Here is a 27037-nt window from a genome sequence, read left to right as displayed (position 1 = left end):
CGTGGAATACTTTTTGACGTCACGAAAAGTATACGACATCAAATATTCTTAACATACGGAGTCTGTAGCGGTCTTTATATCTTGTGAACCGTAACATGTACATTCATTCACCATTCACGCTACACGTACGCACCCCGCGCCGCTTGAGCACCCTTCTACGTATAAACACTCAATACCAAATCACAGTTTATTTGGTGGCATAGGGGAATTCCGGTGACGAAGCAACAAAAAGGAAATTAAATTTTGTAAACATTTCATACTATACATTAGAGAGGTGCATTTTACAAAGCTATGCACCACTGTTCCACCATTGTGCAATAACGATATAGGCTCATTATATTTTTGCTATGTTCAAATGCGACGATGATGATATCAATCATATCAATAGTGTAGTGACTCCAGTTTAGTTATACAGCAGGACTTCCGTCTTGTGAACCTGTATTATACCGTATTATACATGTACATGTACCATGATGCAGTCATGTCTACAGTAGAATTCATCTCGAGCTTTGCAGGACTTAACCCCATTAAAAGCTATTAAACCAAGATAACACTCATTGAAACAGCTCAACTGATTAAATCGGATCTTCTCTGGTTGTGCACAAGTGTCTGTTTTCATGTGCGATATCGCAATAAAGCTGGTATTCAGAGCTTCAGTTGGGTAACCGATTATAAAGGAAATGAAAGGAAACAATGGTATGTGTACCTTTGTTCACGAAATGAGACAATGGCGTGCTTTTTGTAAACCAGCATTCTTGAAAATGAGCAACATAATGATTGTTGACTTAACACGGTTTGGAAATAATTTCTTCATATTTTTGGTGTTATCTGTCGTTTACATGTCCTTCCTAAAACACAAAAGTGCGACCCTCTCCAAACACCTAAATTAGCTAAAAATTTAGGACATGTTAGAAAACTATATTGTCTAGAATTTTAGAAGAGTACTTTTAATATTGGCCGGTTATTTTTCACACAGCGACGTTAACTAGGCAATGTACTATTACCTATAACATTAACTAAAACACCAAAGTACGAATATTTCCAAACATCTAAATTAGCTAAAAATTTAGGACATGTTAAAAAAATATATTTTCTAGAACTTTAGAAGAGTACTTTTAATATTGGCCGGTTATTTTTCACACAGCAACTAGTCATATCCCCATACTTTTAACGTAGGGCTATTTGTAGAGGTCACGCGTCAATGGGAAAAAGCACTGTGTATTGTGTATAGGAAAACGGACAGTAACTGCAGTATGGATTCATCAACATTTATGCTACACAGACGCACTCCGCTCTAGCCACTCAGCTCAACCTTCCACGTACATGAAAATCTCGATCAGGTTTTATTTGGGGATATGTCCTGTGACGAGGCAACAAAGCGGAATTCCATTTTGCAAACATTAAATGATAAAACACTGTGCGAGCGTCATAGGCTATATTCTCGGTATGCCCGCATGGGATGATGCATAGACCATTCCATGTTTCGATGGTCTATGGATGATTGTGAATGTAGTGACTTGTATGATTCCAAATTGAAAAATGATTGCAAAGGGCAAATCTGTCACTGTTTACGGTTACCAGATGATCCTTATAAGATTTTAAGTACTATTAGGTTGAAGCATCTCACCTATGTAAAAGTCTTTTATATCGGCCTCTTGTGTTCAAATACGTTTGAAAGCAACCATTCACCAAAACGAAGGGGACGCTCTTGTATAATTGTCCCAATGAATAAAACTGTCACGAACTCATTTGATTTTATTTCTGCAGTCTGAGTCTGAGTAGATATGTTATTCTCCTTGATCAGTCATTAAAAATACCGTATTTTTCAACATCCTGATTTGTTTGACATGTATGAGTAGCTCTGTCAACTGTCTCATTTGTCAGCATCCTCTTTAGAGGACTCCGTCATCTGTGAATTAGACTTGTCAACCTCCTCTTTAGAAGACTCCGTCATCTGTGAATTAGACTTGTCAACCTCCTCTTTAGAAGACTCCGTCATCTGTGAATTAGACTTGTCAACCTCCTCTTTAGAAGACTCCGTCATCTGTGAATTAGACTTGTCAACCTCCTCTTTAGAAGACTCCGTCATCTGTGAATTAGACTTGTCAACCTCCTCTTTAGAAGACTCCGTCATCTGTGAATTAGACTTGTCAACCTCCTCTCTAGAAGACACCGTCATCTGTGAATTAGACTTGTCAACCTCCTCTCTAGAAGACACCGTCATCTGTGAATTAGACTTGTCAACCTCCTCTTTAGAAGACTCCGTCATCTGTGAATTAGACTTATATGTCTCTATCGCTTTTATCATCTCTTCCAGATCTTTAATGATGTAATCAAGATTGTGCTTTATTTGGTCAGGTCCAGCGCATAAAATATTCCAAAACCGGACTAACAGTGCCTTGTAGCCATTTGCAATTAACTGGGCTTTGTACGCTTCATCTCCAGTAACCCTTGAATCGATGCGGCTTTTAAAGTTATTAAACTTTTTTTCCGGCCCCTGGTTTGCTTCCAGATCCTCCATCTTAATTTCTAGATCAAGCAATAGAGCCTTGATTTTGGCAAATTCTTTAAAGTGCACTTCTCTGATTCCAGCTGCTGTACTAAATGACTTCCAGACTATTTTCCATACATCTGTCAATTTGTCTATCAACCTCGCTGTTTGTAGGAATTGAATCCAAATGTTTGCATACGTTGGTACACTACCTAAGATCGCCTTCAACGTATCCTTTGACATTAAATTTGAGAGTAGTGTAGCCATGGTAGCTGAAGCAGGTTCCGGAATCTTCGGAGGATTCGTCGGGGGCTTCTCTGGGGGAATCTCACCCATATTTTATCTCCAAAAGCTCTCCTTAAATCCGTAATATTGACCGAATTATAACCAAAAATGGTAAGATGTAGTTATTCGCCTAATGTCATTGACGCCATTGTTGTTTCTGTTATCGTTAAGGGCGCATACCACAAATAATATGTTCATTGAAAACATTAATAAAAAATAGCATTTTCTCGAAGTCGTTTTCTACCTTGCGTCTCAACATGTTGCACTACAGTAAGCGAAAATATTAAGGTACCAGTTATGTTCACCATCTGTATGTCCCAAAGATATGTCATAATTGGAACCAGCAGCCAATAGCTGCATCTTTTAGCTCGAATTTAAGACCTCATTTGTTATTGTTCTAGCAATAAAAACACGACGATCTAAAAATCCGAGGAAGATGCCAATTTAAAAGTTGCAGTTTGCTTCATAGCATGCCCTATTGATTTGTACACAAAGCGTTCGCGAACAAGAGAACTAGCACTGTGCTTCCATTGATTAGCACGTTTCTTCATTAGGTTTTAGATCACCGTTTCTTTAATTCTCAACCAATTTCAAAAATTAAGATCTTAAATCATAGCTAAAGAGTACAGGTATTGGCTGCTTGTTTTAATTTTAACATTCTTGTCTTTTTTAGGATATACAAGGGGTGAACACAAAATTCTTTGGCTTACTGTATTAGGTTATCAGTAGTATCACGGTATTGGTTAATGATCATAAACTTTAATCTGGGTACGAGTTCTACGAACGATAGATCAGGAGGCTGAAAGTTCATAAAGGAACAAGGAACGATTATAATACGACCGAAAGGAACCGGAGCTTCTGGTCGACATAAATGTAACGATTTATAATTGTACATTATTGATTCAGATTTTAATCAATAATGTTGAATAGATTTTAATCAATAATGTTCCATATTTGTATATCTGGCCACTGAAATCCAGTTAAATCAAAGGTTTGAATCTCTTGTCGATTTCAATCACCAATTGAAATCGAACATCAGTGGCTGCAGCGACAGCAGGGATTTTTTCAGGGTGGAGGCATTGAGGGGAAAAGTAAATTTCAGGGGTGGGGGAAATCAACATATTTTGCGTAAAATTTACGACATGCCGAACATATATATTTCACGGAAAACGACGTCCTTCTGGACACCCCATAATTTGTTTTAAGTAAGCCTATCTTTTAATTACCTTTGAACCTTTGCGTATTGAGGACATCCATAACATACAATCTTTTGTTAAAATAAGTTTAGATGTTTATTTTTTCAAACCTGATTCTTTGGCATTTTGTAAATTGTAATGTTCCAATAACAACCCCTGGACAACAACCTACAACATATAACTGGAATCAGCCAATTGGGTTTTTTTTTATAGGAATTGAAAGAAATTTTGGATTATTGTCATCTTTACGATAATAGTAATAAATCTATAGAGCTCCAAGGTTTAACCATGCAAATACACTCTCAGAAAATAGGTTCTAAAAAACCATAAAGCACATTTTTTCCTCTGTATGGAACTCACAAGAAAAAGTTCTTCAAACTGAAAGAACCCTTGTAGGTTTTTAAAAAGTGTTATTTAACACTTTGTAGACTTTGTATTGGTCTTTATCGAACCTTTTTGGTCATTTACAGAGTCATTGAGGGTTCCAAAGAGAGGACAGATTTTGAGAGTGTAATAAATGTATTCTCTCTCAGTATTTTAGCGTAAATTAGATCGAAAATCTTCCTGACAATTATTACTAAATAGGCCTACTACTAATCCGACTTGTGAAACAAACTTGAATTTAATAAAAATTGTATATTCGGTTTATATTAGTATAACGAGTCCTTAATCGGAACTATGACCTTTGTTCACATGCCATTTCTTGCCATTGATACTAATTTAGTATCGTTTGAGCAACAAAGGGAAAGTACGTTATGTGGCAACACATAGGGGAAACTCCCTTTCCAGAACGTTTTCACGTAACTGATATAACTTACTAGCGCACACCGACATCGCCTGGCTAATAATTACTTTGTCACCAGAGATACTAAAATCAATACCCGGGATCGATACACGTGAATGTGCTATGCACGAGTTTGATATGAGACGAAAATCTTTGGGTACCGGGGTAGAAAATGATGAATATCTCCCGTAAATGATTTCGTATAAAGAAACCAGATATGGTTCCTTGCACTTGAAAATATATTTTGAACAGATATGATAGTCGTTAGCTTGTGTCTTGAGAAAGAAGCTTGCGTCTTGAGTCAAAAACTGACAATAATTCTGATTTATATGTGCCGTATTATATAGCGCAGTGTATAGGCCAGTCGTGGAGGTAGTCTAAAAGCATATGACCTATGGCGTACCATGCTCGACTCACACACAGCGAGGTCAGTCACCGGCTTTATCGGGACTATTGTCAGTAGCCTTAGTCAGATGTCCTTCGGCCCATTATGCGACTCAAAATTATTAAACAGGTCGGTACAAAATCGCCATGCGTGGCGGTGGATTCAACCTACCATGGCGATTCTGCCATGAAGATATCGGGGCGATGACACTGTGTAGCGGGTAACCCAAGCTCGCAGGTTTAATGTTTTATGATTGTATCATAGTCCAAGATAAATACGTAATGTTTCAATGGAATCTAAAAAAATTCCGTCACTACAATCCACAAGCTTGACATAATCCAAGGAGTGCATAGGCGTATATATAGGAGTATAGTTTGACCATTTCTTCAAAAGAGGGCCTTTTAAGAAGGCACCTGGTGGATCATTTCGTGGGCAGAGTGCAAGGCCATTGTAAGTGCAGTTTGCATAGGTTTCCACCTTATCTGGATTTTCATTGGCTAATATATCCGTCACCATGACACTCACTGTCAATCATAGCTCATGACTATGCTTCAGCGGTCAAGAAACGATTCTGCCCCAATAATCCCAAGCTATTGTCTGAAAATAGCCCAGTCTTCAAATGATAGTCATCAGTACGACGGCAACTTAGCTCACTTCCGGTAATTTTTACCGTCGTAACCTCTGCTGTTACGTAACAAAATGGTGAAAATAAGCCGGCAAATACGGCTTTTTGGAAAACAATCATAAAATGGATTTTGCGAGTCATCATTTCTCGCTTAGTTCCCGTAATTGAGCCCATAGAAAAGATAGGAAACACGAGTATAAAGCAAACAATAAAGTAAAAAATGAATTATTACGGAAAATAATGTTTATGGTGCGCGAAAAATACATGTCACGATCACTAAAAATGGTTATATCTACAACTGTGAGCAAACGCGGGCTAAACGCTTTTCTGTAATGATAGACATTCACTAACATCAGCTTGTATTCCATTTTCAGTGAAAATGGTTGTTGTAATAATCGAGTCGTAGGTTGAAAAGTTGCTTTCAAAGAGGCCTCGTGTCGTAATCATTCGTGACCATTGGTGACCAGTGTCACCGGGAAAATGAGCGAAAATTGACAGCCGTCCTCTCTATATATCGATTAACAATCGTCTAGTGATGTTTATTTATCAATGCAAAACACTACCTTGCCTTACAAAATATTGATATAAAAAGTAATATCACATCATTTTACTGAAATTCAATCAGTTTTAAAAGGATTGATATTGAGTGAGACACTGAAGGAGAAACAAGGTTGCAAAAAAGTATTTTGTAGCAGGTTGTGCTGGTGTAGTGGCTAATACTTTTGTTTTTAGTGGGAGAGGTTGAAGGTTCGAACCCCTACCGTTCCAAACTTCCTTTCATACGCAACACATTGAATTCAGTTCGTGTATGAAATAGAATAATAAATGCCGATCCCTTATTTCTCGAGCGAGCAATAAGCCACCTGTGCTGAATGTTGATGCATCCAATGCACTCATCTACATCTCAGCGCCCGTGCATTGAGGCCCATTTATCGCTAAACAAATGATACACATTTATCAATCTATAAATAACAGTTAAATTTAACAAAAACCAAACTTTCTGTATCACCTTCTTTTCTCAGTAGCTAATCTACTATTCAGGGAGACATTTGTGACCATATTTTGTTGCTGTTGTCGTTGTCGTCATAAACCTTGAAAGAAGGTAGAAGTGAAAATATTTATTATGCACGAAACGATTTGCTATAATTATAATGATGAAAATGATAAGTGAAAATGACAACTTTGTGTAAGGCACAGGTAACGTAATGTAAATTTAGCAATGCTAACAAAGACATCGTAGAATAATAGATAAAACTTTCGCTTTGATTCGGTGACTTCCTGTAAAAAAAAGAACATAATATATTTATCATAGTATTAATTTCTTTTATTGTCTGCTTCAAGTACTTTCTAGTCAAAATTTAGAGAAAAAATATTTCAGCTCTAGCCGTTTTCTACGCTATTGAGGTTTATCTGTTTTGTCGGAAAACAAAGAACTCGACACACTCGACAGCTGAACAACGTGGCTCAAGACGCACCTTAAACAGTTTAGCAACAACCAGGGCTTGCAGCTAAGAAACATATACCCTGTACATAAAATAAATCATCACAGCCAAGAACATGTTCCCGAGTTCTCGTACGGGAAACCGAATCAATTAAATTATTACGAAATTTCAAGTTAGCTTAATTATTTCAACTTCAACAGGGTTCTAGCAGGTCCCCCACTGTAACAATCGGACCAGCCAAATTTGCTCGCTACAGAGGCTGAAAAATAAGATCCCGCGAATCACAAATTGACACACGTATGGGAGCTGCCATCGGGTGCTAACGGCAACGCGGGGGGTCGCCGGGGTGCTAACTAACGCGTCGCCGGGGTGCTAACTAACGCGTCGCCAGCACAAGCGTCCTACGCGATCAATAACGCGTATAGGGCGCATTCAAGTGCGCCGTAAGCGACCGGTAGTTCCTGATACGCGAGACAGGGTCAATGACCGCTTCAGATTCAGATTCAGATTCAGATTCAGATTAAATTTATTTCAAATTCGTGGCCCGTAGGCCAAATTACATGAAATATTACATTTGCATTGTTTACATTAAAAGACATAAAACAACATATAAAATATAGATCTCCACACTCGCTGAGGCAAAATTTCACACTCATACAGGTAACTGCGTGGAAGCTGTTTATATTGGATATATTCGCCCAACATGTGAATATGCAGCCCCTGTCTGGCATGGTAGTATCTCCAACGACCAGGCACATCAATTAGAGCGCATCCAAAAGAGGGCTTGCCGCATTATCCTTGGTGCTAATTACTCATCCTACACAGATTCCCTAGACCAGTTGGAACTCCAAACTTTGAATGATAGAAGACTACATCTCTGTACACAGTTTGCCCAAAAATGTGTCGAATCTGATAGGTACTCAGAATGGTTTCCACACAATATGAGGACCCACAATATGACCCTTAGACAGTGCAATAAGTATCAGGTCCCCAGAACAAAAACAAAAAGATATGGGAACAGCTCAATACCATATCTCACTTATTTACTAAATTAGTGCATCTAATCATTTTCATATTCACCTTTTGCGTTTTAACTGTGATTTTATGACAGCATTTTTATCTTGATGTATCCAATCTGTCCCTTATAATTTGGCTGGTCCAATTTATGTGCAATATTTTGTTAAGTTATTAAATTAAGTTATTTATTAATTACTGTTGTATTAAATTAATTTTTAGTGTCTCTATATGGTGTGTGGGGTGTGCATTTATGGAGGGCTGATAGTTTGGATGTGGGTGTTGTTATGTGCACCCCAAAATATTCCATAATATTCATTAAAAGTTATGTATTTTGCCATCAAACATTAATTTTCACTTTTTGATATTTATCTCCATTTGTTTGTGCATGGAATATTCTAGAAGGTTAATGATTAAAGTGATCAAGAAATTCATATATCTAGTAATGTGGAGAAAGTTCTAGCAACAATTAGATCATACTCTAATGGTCACTTGATTACCACAGTAGTAAAGTGCTGGCACTGTGCCAACAATCAGTGTACAGTGTCTGATTGGTTTGTGTTGAGGTAATGCGCTATTTTTTAGAACTATGTGTACAGAGTAATTGATCTGATTGGCTTGTGGTGATTTCATGCACTATTTTGGGAATGGAGGTAAGGTAATATGCCATATATGGGATGATTAAATGCTGTAATTTATGCAGATTATTCTAGAATATGTAGAATTTAGATAAAAGCCTGGAGGTTGAATGATTGAGGCAGCAGTCTTGAGGTGTAAGAGGAAACTCTGTGAAACTTATGTTAGCCAGTATTGGTACAAAGTTACCATTGAAGTCTTCAAACTTCGGTTCGCGGTTCTTGTGTGTGCGTGTTGGAGAGAATTCTTTACGCCAAAGGCGGTAGTGAAAGCCAATAGTGCTTTATTGTTTGTCGACTCAAAGAAGTGACAGACTGAAGTATCTCCATCACCGAACTGTGATATTTTGCTGGACTAGCATAGAGTGTTATCTGTCTGTCAAGTGGAGCAGAAAGCTTGCTCAAGAGATCTCCAAGAGAGGAGCTTAAGGTCAACATAGAAGACCATTTGGAGAACACTAGCAGAGTAGCTAGGGTAGTGGAAGTATAGTCATCAGGACTTTGGACTGAGATTGGGGTAGATAGGATCGCGGACATTGCCGGATCTTGGATCAAGAACTGAGACCATCAACAGAATCTCATCAGAAAGCCAGCCAATCAAGATCTCCAGGCTTAGCTAAGTAACCATAGCATAAAGAATAAAGAAAGAGTTATTGTAAATTAAGTAATTGTTGTAACATTGTATAAGGATTGATTGATAGCCATACTGCACTAATTAGTAAATAATCATAAGTGTTTTAAGTAATAAACAGTGTGTTTGTGTGTTTGGTGTTGCGTGAACCCGAAGCAGGTGATTTTGGCCTGGGTCATTTTGGTGACCATAACAGTGTATGTAAGGTACGTGTGAAGATGTAGGTGGGTAGGTGGGTGTGACATACTTCTGAACTTGCTGTCAGGGTCCTGGTTCTAGCTTATTGGTAAGGATCTCCGCAGCTATGGCTTAATCCTAGAACTATGACTCTCCCAGATGATAAAAAAAAACGCCGTTGTTTTCGCCAAACGGTCTAAGCTAATCGTATAATTTTAGCCTAAAATCAAATTTTGCATAATTATACTTTTGTACATAGCCAGAATTTCCCGAAATTTGCATGGGCGTGCTCACATTATGACGTCATAGTGACATATGTGGGGAATGTTTGTACTTATATTGGTATCACTGGATAAGAAGCCCAAAGCTATGCATTAGTACCAAATATAATGGTATGTGACGTTTATAACTGAAACAAATTAGGCTCAGTAACTCTAGGGTTAATGGGATCTTACACGTCGTCTCTATTCATGCTTCATGATTTCAGTTGCTTCATTGATACGCGTTTTTATCATTCAGTAGACATGAATAATGACTTTTCATTGGTTAATAGCCAAATAATATAATTTCGTATTGTTCAGCGTTCATAAATTACCGTACAATATATAGCCGTATTTCATTGGTTAATAGCCAAATAATATAATTTCGTATTGTTCAGCGTTCATAAATTACCGTACAATATATAGCCGTATTATTCAGCTCTTAATCAGTACCGGCAATTAACGGGCCTGCATACTCGCGTTGAACTGTACACTGTGCTGATCGCGTATGCGGTAGAGACGGTAATTACGCGCTACGTCGCGTCGCGTGCTAAGTGTGCGTCACGCGTTGGCAATGGCGCGCTGTATTACATGGCCTAGCGCGCCCTGGCTGTAGTTGCATGACAGAAAACTTTAAAGCATGCATGGAAGAGTTTGGAGTAGGCCTATATCTTGATCATTTTATGATTGTGGTATTATTTATTTATTTATTTATTTATTTATTTATTTATTTATTTATTTATTTATTTATTTATTTATTTATTTATTTATTTATGTCTACTGAATGATAAATTCGTTACCCCCTGTCTGTTCATATGCAATACGAAAATATCACGCGCGTTACCATGGTGACGGCACCAACACGCGTCATGATACAACAGCACAACAATACACTACAGACACCGTAACGGCTCACAGGAGATTTTGTACTGTATAAACAAGTAAAATCACAAACTTAATTCGCGGCAATTCTGCCATGATGATAACCTGAGGAAATATAATCCACATCTACAAATAAACCTATATATAATTATTCCGAAAATGTCTTTGGAGAGTAAAGAGCAGAAAACAAGAAGGACAAAAGGTAAGCTTACATTACCATACACATTGCATTGGTTAAACCCGGTGGCTAGGTAAGCTTAAATTTTCATTTTACCGCATAGCAAAAGCCTGATATAAATAATAATAATAATGTTGAATGGCTTATTTTCGTGTGATACAAGAATATATTGCACTCGATTGAAAAATATTCTTGTATCACACTCAAAGCCATTCAATATTATATAAGTATCTAGCAGATTTTGTCGATGTTCTCAGTACACTGGCTGACAACAGTCTGAAATGGAAAACATTGCTTTACTTGAGTTTAACTAATGAAAGAAAATCATCATCCTTGACTAGGGCTAGGGTATCCAGATCTCCAGAGTAGTGATCTTATGGCAGAGCTGTAAGGCTTGTGTTGTCGTGAAACCACAGAAGATTGTCGCTATAACAATAGTGTAACAGGGTCAGAGGCCAAAATACCCACAGTGAGTATTGTTTAATCGGACTTGAAATAAGTAGTTTATAGTCGTGTTCACACAGTCGGACATAAGTAACTTATTTCCCGTTAGAAGTCACTTATTACCGGTAATAAGTCACTGATTACTGGTAATAAGTTACTTATGTCCGGCCGTGTGAACACGACTATTCGCTGGAATAGTGGGATGTCATAATAAAGCCTGTATGCCTACTTTGGTTCTTGAAAGGACATGTTCCCAGTCATGCATGGTTCCTATTGACTTTGTGTTGAACAGAAGAAGTTTACATCCACCTAAATTGCATTATTTCAAAAACAACACAATTGTAAGAGCTAAAAACTCATCCAGTTATAGTAATTAGCTAAATAAATCATAATATTCTGCAATTATGTCTTAAAAATATGTGAGTGGACGCGGCGAATCAGCCGTAAACTCGGCAAATTGTATTCTGAGTTAAAATGTAAAATGTATGTGAAGGTCGTATTCATAGGTGTATCAATTCGTTGCGACAAGTATCTTATCAAACGCAGTTTAAATCAATCAATAATACTACTGCTGAAGAGGATAAGAAGCTTCTACCTATTTCTATAGAATAGTTCTTGTATTTGTTTGCTTTGGCTAAATCCTGTTCAAGTGGTAGATAACAAAGCATTGTATTTTGTCTAGGTATGTAAAATCAACAATGAACAATGACAGGATATTTCTGAACCTCGTTGACTTGGGGATGATTTGAAATGACCGTCAATTATGACTGTTGGATATTTATTACCAGAAATGTAGAAAAAGAGACACATGTAGAACCGATACAAAATACAATTTTGTCAAAGGAACAGAGTTCAACAAATCATAACCCCGCTTTTGGATATCGTTTGAAGTCAAATGATATACCATTTTAAAGCTTATGGTATATATTTTCTAAACACGAAATAAAACAAAATTTACTGGGCCGGCTTTACGGCTGATTCGCCGCGTCCAGTCACATATGAAGTTTTGTCAGAATTTATCATGTTCTTTTTACCAATTGGTTGGTTTCCCAAAATCCAATTAGTCATACTGTGTGAACATGGTAAAGAGGGGCTGTCCTTGAGAGGTGCTTGAACCAAAACACTTCAAATTGTATGCATGGCTGATGTAATGACTATCTACCAAAAAACGTTTCAAAACGTAAAAAGCGGCCAAAATATAAAAAATCTTTCCTGTGTGGCTTTTCACCCTTTTTTAAACTTGGTCCCATTTAGTAAAGTAGTATTAACATGAAGAATGAGTCCTAATTTTTACATGCAACAATGTACTCTTATAGGTTTAAGACTGTTCGAAAGTGGTGCAATATGACGTAGGCTACCGTATGTATTATCAAAAACATTTCAAGGTTTATGTTTTATTATATTGCGTGATCATAAAGAGTAGTAGAGTATTATATATACTTAGCAAATTGACTGTGTGTCAACCTGCTACATATAGGCCCTACATCTGTACATAAGGCGCAGAATCGCACATGACGATGAAGAATTTAACAAAGTGAGTAATTGCTACAAAATACATTATAACGTCTATACGGAAAAAAACTTCAATTACGCACGAACATTAATTCATTTGCTCTACAAAATAAACATTGACAACTAAGAAAACCAACAAGTAGCCTATAGATGACTTCGTATGGGTCTTTAAAACTTTCATAAATGGGACCAAGTTTAAAAAAGGGTGAAAAGCCACACAGGAAAGATTTTTTAACTTTGGCCGCTTTTTACGTTTTGAAACGTTTTTGGTAGATATTAATTCTTTTTTGAGGTAAAAAATATTGCGCGCTAAGTGGTTCTTTGTAGCCATGCGAGGTGAACTAGTTGGATATCCATATTTCGCGGTTAATGGTGCTTTGTAGCCCTGCGGGGCAAACTAGTTGGATATCCATATTTCGGGGTGAGTGGTTTTTTGAAGCTCCGAGGGGCAAACTAATTGGATATCCATATTTCGCGGTTAGCGGTTTTTTGTAGATTTGCGGGGCAAAAGTAGTTGGATATCCATATTTCGCGGTTAGCGGTTCTTTGTAGCCCTGCGGGGCAAACTAGTTGGATATCCATATTTCGCGGTTTGTGGTTCGAGTGGTTTTAACGACCCGTAACCACCCCAGTCAGCTGCATACCGCATCCAGCTATTTTAATTATCAAAATACTAGTTTTTAATGATATGGGGTAACAGAATTAATAAAAAATTAATAGCTGAACCCAATGGTTCAGCCAAGGACTGGAAACGACATATTGATGACTTTATATAGAGTGTATTCAATAAACCCAAGGCGGAACGAGAGTTGCTAAGTAACCGCTATCCGAACCATAAACACACATGCATGATCAGACAACGAGTATTCAATTTCCTCATAGCATCCCACGTTGTACACACGTCAGTCGAATTTGGCGGTGTTGGTTTGTTAGCCCTCCAAGTTATAACATCGTTCACTTTGTGTTGAACATTGTATGTGGGCCTCGCTGTAATAACATAAAGATCAGTATGATCGGTATGGTATCACAGAGCAGACCCTTGAGAGGGTCTGCTCATTTGGCTCATTTGCATGGCAGTCGGACTCGCCATTGTATTTGATCATTTGTGTATGGAGAGCAATAGCGACCCGTCATTGTATTTGTTCATGTGTGTATGGAGAGCCACTCTTGGAGCCCATGGGACTTAGGCTAGGTCCTCAGGTAGAGTCAGACGCTGTATGTACTAGAAACGCCCATTCTTGATTCTGCGTTCATTCAATGTTAGCATTAAATTTGTATTGCCCGGCGGCCCCGCGTAATGGAAAAACCTGAATTTGTTACATAAAAAGAAATGAAAATTAAAAAAAAGCAAGGTTCCACCTGAGTACATATTAAATTGGTGTAGAAATTGTTTTCAAATATATATATGAATTTAGACAAACATACGGGATATAATGAACCTTTGACATGACGCCATGATGACATGATTTTATTAGTCGTTTTGTATAAATTATCATAATACCAGTATTTGTAATTTTATATTATATAGAACTAATATTTTGCATCATAAATGCGCAGTTCATATGCACAGACGATTACTAATCTTCAAGACTTCAAAATAACATGTTACTAAGCAGGTAATAGGTGCTGGCCTTGTCCTATTGTACTTGTTCATTTGTGTATGGAGAGCTCACTGACCTGTTAATAGAGGTCAATGGGATAGCTTCTTTATGGGGCACTTCTCCATCGGTTTCAGGGCGCAGTTCATTGAACTCAGCGGGATTCTATTGCAAGTGCTTTTATATTATTACAAAACGGATCGTGGTTATTGCCTTGACAAATCTAATACATAATTCATACCAGGGATTAATAAATCCAGGGGTGCGGACATTTCATTGGTCGCAAACCACCGGGAGTCGATACAAGTTTGCGTTGTAAATGAATGCGTGAATTAGAGTGTCATCCCCTTGGCGCGATATTTGATTTCTGAAAATACTCAAGTTGCCGTTCAAAATGCCTAAAAATCATCAAGATATTGCAATACTGTCTAAAGTGATGTAAAATTGTGGCAAATTTGTATGATTTATTGCACATAATTTCTGCGTAGCGTGGAGAATCATTTACATAGGATTTTGGAGAAAAAATGTGATAATTTTAGGGAAATATAGAATGGCGGAAGAAACAAATAAAACATTTTCCTGGAATGTGTAGACCATACTCTTTCTGTTCCTATTGATTTGGATACTGAAATAATTCTTAAAATGAAGCTGTTGGGTGATTTATGTTGGCGTTTCTAGAGTGTGTCATTATTGGCAAACATCTAGGGATATTGTTGAGAGGGCACTCGATTCACGAGATTTCTTTTGCAAGAACGCCAAAATAGCACGAATTTTGTTGGTTTGCGACTGAAGAGTGTCCGCACTATAGATTTCTGCCATGCAAATTAGCTAGTGTCAGTGGGTAAGAAAGTGGCATCTTTTGAATCGTTAAGACAAGCCAAATAATCTTATGTAAAACTCTGCTGGGTGTTTCGATGTATTATGCGTGTTTGGTCAAGTGAGGGTAATTTGTAAAGCATCAACTTGTGAACAAATCATAGAGGGTTTGATCATGCTGATGATGTTGCCATTTTGGAAGACTTCTGAGTGTTTAAAGCCCAAAATGAATGAATAAAATCGTGTATGAGATATTTGCGGGGATATTTGGGTGCATTGGGCACTTATGGGTTGGGTATAATAGATTTCTATGTATACAATTAAGTCTGATATATTTTCGATGGAATATATATTTTCACTTGAAAAGTTAGTAGTTTTCCGAATTGCAATTTCTGAATATTATATAAAAGGTGAGAATAAGACTATAAATGTAAGAGTATGGGATAATTTTGATTGTTAATAAATGCGAAACGCCGGCGGTAGACATCAGCAATATCAGGGATTGCCGCGATTCTTGCAGTAGCTTTTATGAATAGAATACAATAGTGGATACAATAGCGGATACAATAGCGGAACAATAGAGCTCTCTTACGGGCAAATAAACCTCGTCGCGTTTTGCTAAATTTCACTTCTTCTTTTCATGAACTAACCGTTATTTTTTAAACTTGTGGCAAAACTTCGACCGAAGTTTTTAATTCCAGCGAATAGACGAATCCAATTTTACGCATTCCTATTTCCATTTGAAATGTGAAAAGATGCGGCCTTGGCGGGATTTTAAACTGCATTCCTTCACCCGCGTAACACGTAGAAAAAAAAAAAGATGAAAGTTCACAGCGAAAGTTGGTGCGAAGGGGACCCAGGAATAGCCCAACCCACCTGATCTTGTTATTGCTGGAAAAAGCTTGAGTTGGTGAATGAAACCAAGATTCTAGGCCTTACAGACTGACTGAAGCGTTTTGGAGTACCCGTGGAGGACCTTGTTTCTGTGTACGTGGGATATGTTCGTCCCACTGTTGAGTATGCTTCGCCTGTATTGCACGGCAGTATCACCATCCAGCAAACTCAACGGATTGAAAGAATCCAAAAAAGGGCCTGCCGCATCATTCTTGGTTCAACATATACCTCGTACACAGATGCATTGTCCCTCACGGGTCTCCAGTCGCTTGAAGAAAGGCGTCATCACCTTTGCTGTCAATTTGCAAAGAATTGTACCACCTCTGAGAAATATACTCACCTGTTCCCTTTTTTACAAGAGTTCCCATGGTATGTGTCTTAGAAGATCCAGCACTTACCATGTCCCAAGGTACAGGACCAATAGATATGGTAACAGTCCCATTCCTTATCTCACAAGGCTTCTTAACCATCAGTGATCAGTGTTTAAATTTGTCTTGATCTTCTGATCTTATCTTGTTTTTCTGATGTGTGTTGATTAAGTTGTTTTTCATTGACGGTGTGTTTTAATCATGATTATGTAGCAGCATTTTTATCTAAAGTTTAGTTATATCATATTTGATTTTTTTTTATTACAATTTGGCTGGTCCAATCTATGTGCAATATCTTGTTTTTCATTGAATTGAATGTAACTTCATTGAATGAAGTTCTTAATGCCTGTGTTTATTTGTGTGTGAGGGCTGATAATCTGGATGTGAGAGTATATGAGCGTTGTGTGTAGAAATACGATGGCTTGTGCAGAAATATGAGGTGTGTATGTGGGGGTGAGTCTATGTATGCGCAGGGGGGAGTTTATATTTGGAGTGTTTGCAGGGCCGTGTGGATATAATTGAGTTTTGTGAATTTTGATTTATAATTCAATGTAAATTTATTATGTGTTTGATGTATTCAAGTGCTTCAGTAAGTGCAATTAATTTCTTTTAATAATCTTATTGTGTTTTTCAATTTAATTTTGTACGTTTTTTATGTCATTATAATTGTAATATTTCATGTAATTTGGGCTCCGGGCCACGAATTGAAATAAATTTAATCTGAATCTGAATCTGAATCTGATTCTTACCATCACTTGGATTCGTCTATATTTCATTTGGAAAAACAGGCTAATATATAAATCCATAACAAGCAGTTCTGAAATTTTGGAATCGGGTCGGAGTATAGACTGACATATTTCAAGAAGCCATGCCTTTCGTTTTAATAATCTAATTTTCTTGTAATGCAAGGAATCTCTTCTTGATCTTCAGGTTCAATTTGATATTCATAATACAGATTATATTTATATAAGAGATTACTATGATTATTGATCACTTCTGTCACGATTTTATCACCATTAAACACATCCAAGTCTATTTGTCAGGGCGTAGTTATGCATTAATTACACACGGCAGGCAAATAATAATCAATCTAATGACCTTTGAAAGTGACCAAAGATCACGCATGTTGCTCATTTACTTTACTATAAATTGCTCTGTTGAATATTTGGAATAGGAATGAATAATGATTAAAGGAAGGGGCATTTGCCACTTTTGAAACTAACAGTTTTTACGGAAAGAGCTCATATGGTATTCCTTAAGGTCCATAACATCCAGAAAAAGTATAGTTTGACCAACCTAAGACGTACGGTACTTGAGTTCTAAGATTGCTTTGGACATAAGTTGAGAAATATCAGAATCAAAACATTTAAAAGGCAGCGTGTAGCCCATCTTAATTTGCACCTTATTACCTAATTTTATTTGAGTTTACTGGTTGTAAAGAAATGAGCAATTACACGAAGCATGCGTCAATTCACTTCATTCCAAGTTTGAAAGATAGATCACTCAACACATTGCCCATGCACTATAGGCTAATGGGCTTTTACATTTTATTTGGTAAAATCCTTTTCGTTCGTCTTGATCTGTTTTTGAATATGAAAAAAAAAATCACTGACTATACAATATTTAAACCTGAAATCTGTTTCTTGCAAAACATTTAAAGCCATAATAATGTGATTTGCTCCACAGCGACGCCCTCACGTGTTCTTGAATTGTTACTTTTTGCATGATTGTAATGCCCAATGGTGTATTAAAATAGGACGTGAAAAACTAAACCTGAAGTGCTTTTTAAAATAACAGTAAAATTGACCTTTTTATATTAAATCCGGAGATCGCTGGTTTTATTTCGAATTCCGTGATGGCTTTTCACGTCTCGTGTATCATTGAATCAATGACGTAAAAAACTGCGCGTATATCGTTATTCGTCTTACGTCTTATTTATACGCAAGTTTCTTCGTTTTACTTTTATCTCATTTGATTGACTCCAAATAAGACGGGACAATTCGCCGGAATCAGACAAACGATTCAAGTTTGTTTTGTTTTTTTTGGTTTTTTTTTAAAGATGCATAATAAGATCGGGTAAACGCTTTTTTTTTAAATTTTGGATTCTGATGGCTATTTCTCGACTTATGTCCAAATTCATTCACCCGGGTATTTTATGTGGGATGATGCTCGGTACTTACGAATGAACACCCATGTACCTTTAAGTCAGTTTCTCTGGAGGTAACCACTACGGCTATAAATCAAGGAGTTTGAAGTGTTCTCCATTCGGTATTGAGTGCTTGTTTTGATTATATACAGCTATAAATCAAGGATTTCGAAGTCTCTTGCTTCAATCAGTGTAAATTGAGCGTATGTAGTGATTATATTACAGTGTTATATTTCTTCCACAGACAAAAGACATTTCAATTCCCTTTTTTAATTTGAACCTCCTTGAGTACATATTTACCGGTACATGTTACCGTTAAAAAAGGTCCTTTTTGTCGATTGAAGAGGTAAGTGTGTCATATGATATACGATATTTTAAATGACATAAAAGGACACGTCACATATTTCTTAATATCAATACTGTATTTATTAAACATACACACAAACGCTATATGATAAAACCGAATCTCGTACAGAAACTTCTTGCTTAGTCTATTCACCAAGATGCTAATTAATTATTCTTGGATGCTCCTAACGTGTAATTGATTGCTCTTCTACAAATCTGCTCTCAGTGGCGTAGCGTCATATTGCGGCACATGGGGCATTTGCCCCCATCTATTTGAAAATTTAGAAAATCCTATAGGAAAATTGCCAAAATATGGCATGTGATCCCCACACCCCCCACCTCATGGTCGGTGCAACACCACGTCCCTCCCCCGTGTCTCCATAGGAGGACTTACGCTACGCCACTGTTTGCTTTTCTCAAGCACCACAAAAGAGCATTTCAATAATGTACCCATGCTTGTCAGTGCAGCCCAGATCTCTAATGTTGCACTTGGAATTGTTGAATTGTGTAGAGTTATAAATATGCACGTGGCAAATATCAGGGCTCTATTTTACCGGCTTTCTAGATATATAATCTTACCTTATTAGCCTACTAACTTAATAACACATCCTACTAGCGCTTACTCGCAATGTTGCATATTACACGAAAACACAAGTTGCATGTGGGATGATTGCGGATAATAGTGCAATTATAGCCTAAATCCTCATGAGCAGTTTGGAATATCACCATCCTTGCATATGCAAGAAGGCTACCATGGGCTTGTGTCAGATCGCATTATTGCCTTATGCGCATAGAGTGGGATTCGCAATACCAGTTGCATAGCCAGAGGGAGCCGAAATGAAGGGAAATTGCTCCACCCACCCACCCCACAGTGTATTTTACCCATACGAAAAATCATTCCGTACGGACCGTACCGTGCATGCACAGATCACTGACAGTAACGCAATCAACCAATCAGCAGTTGGAAAATCGTTAACCCAATGACGTCATCGCTGCATTTTCATTGATAAAATTCAAAATCGTTCAAAAACACGAGCTTTTAATTGCAGATATTTAATTTTTGTAACCATGAATGTCAATGTCTAACTCAAATTAACATCGTGTATTATCGTAGCGTTGAAGCGCTGAAGCTTGTGAGGCGGATCCTTTGCAAATTTAGCGGATCTTTTGTTTTGTGACATTAAAAATCCATCTTTCGCATGGCCGCTGTGTGTGTGTGTGTGGGAACGGGGTCAGCTATGCACGCATGGATTCTATTAATAGCGACCTGCATGCATAAACACTAGTACTGCTGACTGAGTGTACCAATCGTAGCAGGGTGTAAAATATAAAACAAAGTCAATGTTTAATCAGGTGGTGTATGACGTGCATTCCCTAAATTCAGTAAATTTTCATCGTCAACCGTGTAAATGAATGGGATTATTTTGAAATTTTACCACGCGTGAAAAATCGCAAACAAAGGGGCGTGTGTTATTAAGTCATATAAATACAAGCTAAAACCGTTGGGGTTCGATAATGAACCCCACAAAACTAACAGAGTATATAGAAAATACCATACGGCCGGGCGGTTTCACGAGTTGCCGGCTCGATCGTGTCATCCGCCGCCTGTGTTTAATCTCAAATACGCTATGGGGTAAATATAAGCATTTGAATAATTTAACAATAATTTGAACCTGAAAAATAAATGAACATGAAAGTTCATGAGTGATTTTTCAACATATTTGACTGTTGGATAAATATGGGTGCTGCAGCTTTGGAGCTAAGGCAATATGGCGCATTACTTTGAAGTTGGTAATGGGTAAATTACACTGTGCACCCCCGCCCTAGAAAATTTTCACGGATAAAATGGGGACGACAACGAGTAAAGTGTCATTACATGACTGGAAATGGAACAACAAATAGACAAGCGGGAACGGAAATTTTGCTTACCCCAAAAGCATACCCACCCCCACACACACACCCACCACCCTCACCCACACACCGAGACACTAAAAGACTGGCTACGCACCCTGCGCAAAACAAAACTCACACTAACATGCATTTTAGTTTGTTTATCATTTGCCGACTGCAGTGGACAAATAATGGACAAAGGAGTGATATTCAATCTTATTTATGCGATTGAAGTTCCGAACCGATTGGTTGTCCTCTTTGTAAATCTTTTGCCGATTGCACACATAAAGGGTTAACAAAATACCCATCCCCTAAAATTATACAAAACATTTCTTTGCATAACTATACATACATTTCGTTGATTTGAAAAATTTTAAAAACCTGTGAATTTTCCTACCTTCGCAAAGTTCCTTTTTTCTCAAATCCTTCATTTTCCAAAAATGATGCTTTCAGAAATTTTTTTCACTTTTCAGCATCCTATACATGTAATGTACAAAAAACATTCTCGATTTCAATGTTAATGATTGATTTCATCGTTTAGTTGTGCTTCACCTTTCTGTCTCTGCTTCCTTAGTCACCCATGTAACCATCATTTAGTGCAAAATAATGATTAGTTGAAGCTAATTTTGACATAAATAATAACCGACTCAATAAAACCTAGAAAAAACCCGCACATGTCAATTAATCATGATACTCCAAGATGATTGCATGGGTGACTGGCTGTTCGCATTCGCATACGTATAAATTAAAGAAAACAAAAACACCATTAAATCAATCCTCGTACATTACATGTATAGGATGTTAAATCCCAGCAAACACGAAAACGTTTTAAAAACGTTTTAAATAGGTTATATTTTGGGTTTTGGTTTAGGTAAAAACGTTTTAATAACATTAAAATGTCGGGTTATATAAAGGGCATGAAATCGTTTTAAAACGTTTTGTATGAAAACACACTACAACAATATTTTTAAAATGTTTTCGAAATGTCATTGTAAACTATTTTTGCAAACATTTTTGCCGAAATAGTTTGTCAACACTTAAATAACATGTTAAAATATTTGCACCCAGCAAATACAGAAATGTTCTTAAAATGTTTTTTACAAAACGTTTTGGTAACATTTAAATGTTGGGTTATATAAAGGTCGTGAAAACATTTTTAAAACGTTATTGTAAATATTTTGGGCAAACCTTTTTGGCAAAATATTTTTTCAACAAAAAAATAACATTCTGTTTAGAATGGTTTGTACTAAGTTTTCAAAATGTTTTTGGAATGTTATTAAAACGTTTTTATACCCTTTATATAACCCGACATTTAAATGTTTTCTGTAAAACATTTGTGTTTGCTGTGCAGTAAATTACCAACAAATGTTATGAAAACGTTTTATACTATTAATGTACCATTTATATACATACATACATACATACATACATTTGAGGCATTTATATAGCGCTACATACATAAAGAGCGAAGCGCATATGACAAAAAGACAAAATAACATGGTAAAAGATGAAACCAGATTAATTAAATACAAAGAACATAAAAATTATGACCACTGTGGAACAAACTATTCATAAGCAGCAAATAAGTAAGTTTTAGACCCTTTTTGAAACCAGACAATGTATTTGATTCCCTGATGGTAGTGGGCAGATTGTTCCAAATATGTGGTGCTGAATGAACAAAAGACCTGTTTGTAGCAGTTTTCAGCAATTTGACACTGTTGATCTCAGAAAGACGTGTGGTATCAGAGGCGGATCTGAGGCCAGCTCTGGCTGGACAATACAGAGAGAGCAGATCAGTCATATAAAAGGGGAGCTGATCCATTAAGGCATTTGAAAATAATCATCATGATCTTAAAAATGATCCTCTCTCTGATCCGAAGCCAGTGTAATTCTTGTAAACAAGGCGTAGCATGGTCCTGTTTTGTTCTGCGGCAAATGAGTTTGGATGCCCAGTTCTGGATTCTTTGCAACCGTTGAATGTCAGATGTATTACTACCCAGAAGGAGCCCACTTCCATAATCAATGCGAGACAGAATAAGACTTCTAACAACAAGGTGGCATGTGTCAACATCCAAGAAGCGTCTAACATGGGATATATTACGAAGCTGATAATTCAAACTTGAACAAAGTGAGCTGATGTGTGATGTCATTGTCATTTGACGATCAAAATAACACCTAAGTTCCGATCATAATCTCCATGTCACCAATCCGAAGAGAAACAGGCGGCATAGTTTGCTTTTGGTAATCAGATACCGCTACAAAGAATTCAGTCTTCTCGTCATTCAGACGCAGCAAGTCATCCATATTTTGATCTCACTGCTACAAGCTGTGAGGCGAGCAAGCGCATCAGTGATGGATGATATATTTCGGGGATCAAAGTTGATGTATAATTGTATGTCATCAGCGTAGATGTGATATGAAAGACCGAATTGGAGAGGTGTACATTGAAAAACACAGCGGTCCAACTAGAGATCCCTGTGGTAATCCAAAGCTTAGAGGTTGAGGTTCAGACAGTGTACCGTCTATACTAACACGAGATGATCTGCCTGTAAGGTAACATTTGAACCACTTCCACACCACTCCACCAATGCAGAAGTCACTGGTAAGTCTGTTTAGGAGAGCACAATGATTCACAGTATCAAAGGCTGCGCTAAGGTCCAGAAGGACCAAAAACACGCCTTCACGCTTGGCAAGATGTTGCATGATGTCACTCTTCACTTTTAATAGCGCTGTCTCGTACTGTGGAGAGGCCTGTACGCTGACTGTAAAGGATCACAAAGCTCATTGCTCTCCATATAAGCAGATATTTGCTTGATGACATGTTTCTCAATTACCTTGGACACATAAGGAATGTTTGAAACAGGGCGGTAGTTCTTTAGCGTTTCAGGGTTGAGAGATTGCTTCTTAATTAGCGGGGTCACAATTGCTTGTTTCAAGCATGCTGGGAAAGCGCCGGTCATCAGGGAATCATTTGTGATTTTTGTTATGATTAGAACAAACATGTCTGGATGCTGCTTAATAAACCATGTGGGTATGGGATCAAGACAACACGATTTGGCAGGTGATTTCTGAACATACTCAAGAACATCATTCTCACTCAGTACATCGAAATTCGTGAGAGAACAAGATACACTTCTTTCAGGGTCCACATTAGTGGAGGTCTCATTACACAACTTAACAACATCATTTTCAAGACACTTATATATGTTAGAAACCTTTTCACTGAAAAATGAGGCAAACTTGTAACTTAAATCTTGAGATGACTCATGGGCTGGAAGAGCCTTAATGCTTCTATTTAATAGTGTGTTAACCTTCTTGAAAACAGTTTTAGTATCAGCTTGAGCAAGTTCATTTTTATAATATTCTTGCTTCGCTACACAGATTAAGCTGTTCACATGTTCTTTTTGAACAACATACAGTTGGTGGTCAACTTCAACCCTGGATTTCCTCCACTTGCGTTCATGCTTCCTACGCACTCTGCGAGCTTCATGGATAGAGTTGTTATACCACGGTTGATGCAATCTTGTGCTTCTGGTAGATCTTTTTTCTGGAGCATGCTTGTCCAAAGTGGTCTTAATGACTCTATTATAGTGTTCAGCAAGATCTTCTATTTGGGAACCTGAGGACTCCAGCAGTAAGTGGAAATCTGCCTCAAATGATGGAACATCCATCAAATGTAGCTTGCGTGATACTATGACTTGTTTCTGAGAATGAGATTTCTGTTGGCATATCTTGAAACAAACCACATGGTGATCTGAAAGGCGAGGATCTACAACACAATCCGTAACAAGGTTCTCTTCTGTGCGTGAGAAAACCAGGTCTAAGGTGCTTCCAGATATGTGTGTAGGGCCAATTACATGCTGGTGAAAACCTGCACTCTCTAACGTTGTCATGAAATGGACTACATCTGGCCTTTCAGGGCATTCAGCGTGTATGTTAAAATCACCAGATATTACTGTTTTTGTACCAAGCAAGTTGAGAAAATCCACAAATAGATCAAATTCTGCAAGAAACTCGCTTGTCTTTATGTCATTTCCTGAGGATGTATGAGGGCTATAAATCACAAAGTAATATAGATTCTTTGACATGTTGGTGAAACAACAATGCTCAAAAGTACGGAAAGATTTTCCTGTTTCAAAGATTTGTAGTTTCAGCTCATTCTTAAAAAGTACACCGATACCACCACCATAAGTATGTGAGTCACGAGGGATACTCAGGAATGAGTAACCTGGAGGGGTCAACTCGCCTATGACGACTGGTTCTGACTTCTTTAACCATGTCTCAGTGATGATAAGGCAATCTATATTATTGGCAAGAACATATTCAGAGCATAGGATATAAACCGACATTTAAACGTTTTCTTACAACATTTTATAACCTTTTGCGAATGATGTCGAAAACGTTTTGTGTTTGCTGGGATAGTGCAACTTTTTCTGAAAGCATCATTTTTGGAAAATAAGAGATAACACGAACAGTCCGTTCCTGCCCATCAGGAAACACTACCGGACCAGGCAGAATGTTGCCTGCGCAGCATGTTGCCTTTGTAACTCTTCTGAATGTTGCAGTTAAGCACTAAATTTTTCATGGTGACTTGGTGATCGGGGAAATTTTACTTTCACACACATGAGCTACATCTAATTTGATAATCTGTTTCACCTGGCGAAAAAAAAACGGTTTTTTTTTTCTTCTAATTTTAGCTATGTACGCAAAATTGTTAGAGCATTGCATTGTGGGATACCATATTGCCTGCACAGGCATCATGTTGTCTGGGCAGGAAGTGTTTCCTGGTTCCCGGAAGTGTTTACCGGACCGGACTGCTAAAATTTAAACGCAGACGGTGTCTCTGAATATCTTTAGTGCCAAAAACACTAGATAACTAGATATATAGTACGAGCATGCAATACATGTCAAGGAACATGTCTATCTTAAAGTTACATAAAATGATTTACAATCGTGCGTGAATAAATTTATACATTTATAATGTGCTCAGGACAACGTTGTGCGGAATATAAGAAAACAACATTTTGCAATTTGGAGACATAATGATTGATCACTTTCTTAATCATAAACCAACAGAAAACATGAATGAATGAACAGTTTAACCAAATTCTCACAACAGAAAACATATAACAGTGTTTTTAAAATTCAAAAATGCACGAATTTCCAAACAACGGCTCCTATGCTCACGATGATTTAACTTTTGATATAAAATTTGGTATCAACCTTCGATCGAAGGAAACTGTATAGAAAATGATAATATAAATTATTTTGCTATAAACTCATCAGACTCTGATTAAATGGGGATGGAACTGGTGGAGACTTTTTATTTTGACTGTGTTTATTATTTGGTACCAATGTGGATCTCCTCTATCCAGTGATTCCAAAATAAGTACAAATATTCTCCAAGTAATATCGCTATGACATCATAATGTGAGGGGCCCATACAAATTTGGAAATTCTGGCAATTAATTCATCCAGGTATAGGCAAAATTGATTTTCGGCTAAAAATTATAGAAAAAAGCGATTTTTACTGAGTCAGTAGCTTTTCGAATAATTTTACAAGAGCGAAATGAAAGTCATGAATTTTACTGTAGAAACCAATGGTGGGTCTCACCAACCCTCCTCTGTGGTAATATTTTGATGACCGGTCCTATCCCCAGGTAAGGTGCTGGGGTAAAAATTAAAAATGAGCGCAAAGATTGGATCTACGATTAGCTTGGATCGTTTGGGTGTAATCATGCCCGTTTATGATTGATGAAACCCCTTATAGTCCAGTCAATCTAAACAAATTAGTGGTGTCACTCACCACTAATTGCAACAGAATTTTTTCACTTTTATACATTTTAGAGATGTCCCTGAACATCATACCAAAAGTATACTAAAATATACTTGGTGGAAAGGTAGTTTTTATGGCGGGAAAAGGTCATGCACGGGTCAAATTTCAAAATTGCTTTAAGCGTTTTAAAAACTAGACCAAAATATTCCTCTAGTCTTAAGGATTCAGAAAAAGTATAGTTTGTCATATCTGTGATGTACCAT

At 37.3% G+C, this 27037-nt stretch overlaps 2 protein-coding genes across 2 annotated transcripts in view; both read right to left on the bottom strand.

The window, feature by feature from the left end:
- Positions 1 to 27037, bottom strand: part of LOC140164231 (uncharacterized) — a 446047-nt gene that overhangs the window by 28339 nt on the left and 390671 nt on the right. The window lies entirely within an intron of this gene.
- Positions 23719 to 25347, bottom strand: LOC140164422 (uncharacterized). Its single transcript, XM_072187702.1, has one exon. It carries the CDS (start codon positions 25345 to 25347, stop codon positions 23719 to 23721), a length of 1629 nt encoding a protein of 542 aa, XP_072043803.1.

Source organism: Amphiura filiformis, chromosome 11 (genome assembly GCF_039555335.1).
Source record: "Amphiura filiformis chromosome 11, Afil_fr2py, whole genome shotgun sequence".
In the NCBI taxonomy this organism is placed as follows: domain Eukaryota; kingdom Metazoa; phylum Echinodermata; class Ophiuroidea; order Amphilepidida; family Amphiuridae; genus Amphiura; species Amphiura filiformis.
Note: the sequence above shows the minus strand (reverse complement) of the source record. Positions and strands in the feature narration are given on the sequence as shown.